The 5,243-nt window shown below is 51.1% G+C and overlaps 1 protein-coding gene across 1 annotated transcript; it reads right to left on the bottom strand.

The window, feature by feature from the left end:
- Positions 1–2,189: 2,189 nt before the first annotated feature.
- On the bottom strand, positions 2,190–4,772 carry LOC149822190 (9-cis-epoxycarotenoid dioxygenase NCED2, chloroplastic-like). Its single transcript, XM_089980829.1, has one exon. It carries the CDS (start codon positions 4,580–4,582, stop codon positions 2,639–2,641), a length of 1,944 nt encoding a protein of 647 aa, XP_089836955.1. The 5' UTR covers positions 4,583–4,772; the 3' UTR covers positions 2,190–2,638.
- Positions 4,773–5,243: the final 471 nt, after the last annotated feature.

Genomic DNA, 5,243 nt, shown 5'->3' with positions numbered 1-5,243 from the left:
AGTGGGGTAATATTTCTCTCTTCTATTTTCAGGTGGTGAGACCTCTCAGGATTCCTTTAGTGGTATTGTTGATCCAAGTATGTCGGCTTAGGAAAATGAATATTTATGTTCAGACATTTCTTTTTTATGACGAAAGAATCCAACCAGATCACTTAATGGGCCCGCCTCCCTGAAAAAAAAAATCCGGATTGAAGACATGACCACCAAGCCTTACTTGCCCCAACTATGATAAAGCAACAGCAGCAGCAGCATGTGCCAGCAGGATTTATGCTCAGGCATCACAGATGAGGAGATTAAAAGCGGTCTTTGATGCACATCCCGAGAGTGCCTTAGGGCCTGATGGTTTCTCTCGAATGCTTTTTGGAAGAATATTGGTAACCAAGTTCAATAACCTGTTTGGATGGCCAAAACCCAAAACCAAACTAAGAAAAAAGAAAAAAAAATGAGAGCCCACAATTTTATGATCAGCCATTTTCTATTTGGTGGGTGGTTGGAAAATGGCTGATTGGCTATCAAGTATTGAAAAAATTAAGAAAAAAATGGAAATGGTTGGTCGGCCAGTCATCAGGTGGGGAATGGCTGGCCTGGGGTTGCTTGTCACATGCGATCCTAGGCCAGCCGGCCAGCCATTTCCCGGCTGATGGTTGGCTGAAAAATAGCCATCCAACAGAAAAAAAAAACATATCAAAAACAAAAAATGAGGGTTGGCCGGCCATTTTTTCAGCCAACCACCAGCTAGAAAATAGCTGGCCTGGGGTTGCTTTGCTGGCTGGAAAATGGCTGTCCAGCCATGAAATACTAAAAGACTGAAAAAAAAAGTGGATTTCTGGCCATTTTCTTACTGTAATTGGCAGGAAAATGGCCGGCTGTACCGCCCCTGCCCCTGCCGGGCAGTACCAGTCCAACAACTTTTTAGCCAAATGGTCAGACTCAAGAATGGGTGGTGGGGGCGATATAAAAAGGAGTTGAAGAACCCTTGCCAACACGGCGGGAGGGCGGGGGGGGGCTCACAGCACGTCTATTTGTGGTGGGACGTTGCAGGTTCAAACCCCAGTAGTACGTTGAATAATGACTGGTGGAGGTCTGCCTAATCCCAGCTTACCTTTCGTAAAAAAAAAAAAAAAAGGTCCCATAGACCAGGTTGAAAAAACTGGGTTAAAATCTCTGTTTTGCTCCAACCAGGTTTACCCAAAACTGGGTTTGGTGGCATCCAAAACAGCCACAAACCTGAGTTTTTTGGGTAAAACCTGGTTTGCCCTGATTTTGGATTTCATTCAAACAGTACCTAAGACAGTTTGACCAGGTTTTAAACAAATGCATTAATTCCTGTCATAGCCACCAATTTAAATGGTCAAGATTGCACTAGTACATCCAAAATGGTCCAAAATCCAAACTTCCTTTCAAGGAGAAAGATTTTTTAGCGGTTCAAGTTTTGCAAATTGGAAAACTTATAACTTTGTACGTAAATTTGGTGTTGTGGACAAGAGCCGTGTCAATCAACATCATCCGTTGTTTTCTTCCTAGATCATAAAAGTTATAGTCCTAACCATTAAAGAATTGCAGTTTACGATACTGCCACTGGATCTTGTGAAACGCATGGCTTTTAGGTGTGGTACGTCGAGGCTGATTCACTGTTCTCAAAGACAATGCCGAACTGGAACCAATCGAGTTGAACCGTGTGGTAAACATCTTTAATTTGAACCCTTTTCATCGGAAGCTCTTTTCCAAGACCTTAGTGGAACTTGTGCCCATTTTCAGTTTTTGCTTACTGAACATGATGGAATCTTTTATGAATCACCGTTGATTACTCAATAACCTAAACCAACCAATCCTTTTATTTCTCGCACTAGAGAGTAAAGATTGAAATCAGTGAGCCAAGAAGGAATGAACGATGGCTTGTGTTCACAAAAAAACTTCAAGTAAAATCAACAGACATGGATTAATGCATCTAAACATACAAAGGGAAGAAAACAAAGAGAGAGAGGGGGAGGACGAGCAGCAGCAGCATCATCGTCACTCTCTCTCCATTATTCATCAACGTCATCCACCTCTTCAAGTAAAATCAACAGACATGGATTAATGCATCTAAACATACAAAGGGAAGAAAACAAAGAGAGAGAGAGGGAGGACGAGCAGCAGCAGCATCATCGTCACTCTATCTCCATTATTCATCAACGTCATCCACCTCATATGATATGATATCTCTATTCAGATATATGGGGTGTTTTAACAAAAAATAACGGAAGACCAGCTGAGCTCTCATTCTACGTACACAGCAAAGCTACAAGTCTGGCCCTCCGTTTCCTAACACTACTACAAATGACGCTATGGACAGGCGGACGGACGGACGCGCCGCAGTGGACACGACTACAGCAAACATGAATTATATGTACCACCATCACTAGACAAGCCCCGCTCACATCTCTCTCTATCGCCATCCAAACATATTTATGCTATGCGTAATGTAAACAAGAACAGGAAATTTTCCGGGGACGTACAGCCGGCCATCCCTCCGGTAAAATTTCCTAAAAGAGAGGGAAAATATAATAAATTATAAAGGGAAAATAGAGAAGGCCCAGTGAAGGTGAAAGGGTGCTCCTGGCTGGGCTTGGGTGGGGTAGGCTGGGTGAGCCCAGTGCTAGACTTGGTTGGCGAGATCGTTGGATGTAATGAAGGTGCCGTGGAAGCCGTATGGGACCCTGGATGGCATCTTGATGGAGGCCTCCAGCTCCATGTTGGTGGCGTTTATGATGAGCAGCTCCGACTCCGACGTCTTCTCGTCGTGCATGAATGTGAGAACATGCCCGTCGTCCTCCTCCTCTTCATCCTCTGGGCGTGGGCGTTGGTGGTGCTGACTGGGCAGGAAGTAGGGCTCGCCGCCGTAGCAGCCTCGCCCGTACTCGAACTTGCGGACCTCGCCGGTGGTGAGGTCCACCTTGGCTATGCCCGACACCTTGGGCCACGGCTCCACGACGGCGAGGTAAGCGAACCGGGTCTTACTACTGAGACGGTTTCGGTTGACCATGCCTGCCTCTAGGGTGACGCCGGGCGCGATGGCTCGGCGGGTGGAGGTGAGCGTGGCGGGGTTGAGCCTGATCTCCGACAGCACGGCCTTGAGCGGCTCGTCGCAGTCGTTAAAGACGGAGTCGGGCGGGGTCATGCAGGAGCCGATGACCACCACCTCTCCCGACTCCGGCTCCTCCCACGCGTTCCACAGGTGGAAGCAGAAGCAGTCTGGGACGTCGACCCACCGGATGTTGGAGGCGTCGGAGTCGTACTTGGGGAGGATGCCGAACCGGGGGGTCTTCTCGCGGTCGTACACCACGGGGGATCCACCCCGGACCATCTCCGGGAGGCGGAACACCACCTGGTGGTCCGGGACGACGACGAAGTTGCGGGTGATGGCGAAGTCGTGGATCATGGTGGGCTGGGCGAGCGAGATCTCCACGTCGGGGGACTTGGTGCCATCTGGGGAGAAGCGGAAGTACCTGAGGTACGGCTGCCGGAGCACGTCGTAGCTGAGGGCGAAGAGCTCCCCGGAGACGGGGTCGAGCTTCGGGTGAGCGATCATGGAGGAGGTCAGCTGCCCGCCGAAGCTGAAGCGGCCGACGGTCTGGAGGTCGCCAGCAGGGGTGACGCGGACGTGGTAGGGGAGGTCGTCCTCGGACATGGCGAGCAGTCGGCCGTTGAAGTAGACGAGACCGGCGTTGGCGACGCCGATGCCCTGGCTGGCGTCGACGAGGCCGAAGAGAGAGCGGGCGTGGAACAGAGCGAGGCGGGCGATGCCAGAGTGGCCGTGCAGCTCGCCGATGGCCTTGGGGAAAATGGGCCGGCCGATCGACTGCTCCTGCACGAAACGGTGGGTGCGGGTGAAGCGGCACGAGTAGGAGGCCTTGGAACCGCTTAGAGAGACGGCGTGGATCATGCCGTCCCCGTCGAAGAAGTGGTGCCCTGCCACAGGGTCGAACAGGGGATTGGCTCCGTTCCGGACGTACACACCAGAAATGCATTCCGGGATGCGCCCCCTCACCGGAAGGCAGTGCTCCACGGGGTGCTCGCCCACCGGAGAGAAATTCCCGGCAATCTGGACGGCTGGGTCGGCCGTCTTGGGCAGCCGGTGCTGACGATCCAGAGGGGCGATGATGCCGTTCTCGACGGCGTCCAGGGCCGACGCGATCATCCTCTGGGAAAAATTCCACTTGGGCCTGCAGATCTTCTGCCGCTCTGCTGCAGCTGGGGGCAGCGCAGCCACGGCCTCGCGGCTTTGGATTGCCGGGCCCGGAGCTGCATCTGCTGGGTTCGATGGTGGGGAGGAGACCAGGTAGTGGGGGAGCTTGGGTAGTAGAGCGGATGGTGGTGGTGGTGGTGGTGGTGGTGGTGGTGGAGGAGTGGCTAAGCTGCAATGGATTGTGGTGGAGCTGGAATTTCGATTCCACTCCAAGAATGAGGGAAGACTAACGGATGGGTTGGGGGTGCTGAATTTTAGACAAAGGGCGTTTCTGTTGCATTGGATTGATTCGAGGTTGTAGAGAGAAGAATGTGAATGAGGTGACCCCGCAGGAAAGATAGCACTCATCATCATGGTTGCCAATTGGCTTCTTCAGCTTTAATAGATGAGGGATTGCCTGCCTGGTGGATCGAATTTCCCCGATGACAATTGAAGGGAGGATAGCTAGGAAGAAGAAGATCTCGAGTTGCTGATAGACGGGAAGAGAGAAGAATTAGCAGAGGGGAACGGAGAGAGGTGGGGGAAGCTTTTTTTTATTCTGAGTAAGGCTGAAGGAGAAGAAGGGGGGAACTGCTATTTATAGGGAGCGGGACGTGGGAGAAGACGGAGGAGGGGGGCGAAACTAGGAATGGGTGTTGAAAGAGATGAGGGAGGTCCACACTTGCTTGCACAAGATGACCACGTGGTCCTAGATGGAAAAGACGCACTTGCGACTTAGATTTTGAATAATAACCACGGTGCCCATCTTGGTGCCACGACCGCAAATTTTTTGGGTATATGGGCGACACCTCATTGATCTTAGTCTTACGACGTGGTCGTCTCTCCGGTCCCGCCCCCACCGCCCACCCCCACCCCCACCCCCACCCTCTCTCTCTTGTTTATTCTCAAGAGTTACATCATGTCCTACCTATACTTATCTATTCTGTTATAAATAACCTAATATGACACTAATAATATGTGCACTTAAACACCGCTCTTTCTCTCTCTCAATATAGGTCATGTCAGTGGTAGCCAA

The sequence above is a fragment of the Nuphar pumila genome, chromosome 11, assembly GCF_984573655.1.
Source record: "Nuphar pumila chromosome 11, dmNupPumi1.hap1.1, whole genome shotgun sequence".
NCBI classification, from domain to species: domain Eukaryota; kingdom Viridiplantae; phylum Streptophyta; class Magnoliopsida; order Nymphaeales; family Nymphaeaceae; genus Nuphar; species Nuphar pumila.
The sequence above is the reverse complement of the archived record's forward strand: the minus strand, read 5'-3'. Positions and strand labels throughout refer to the sequence as shown.

What these genes read in the sequence shown, in the direction of transcription:
- LOC149822190 (XM_089980829.1), bottom strand. Translation starts at nt 4,582, where the DNA reads ATGATGATGAGTGCTATCTTTCCTGCGGGGTCACCTCATTCACATTCT.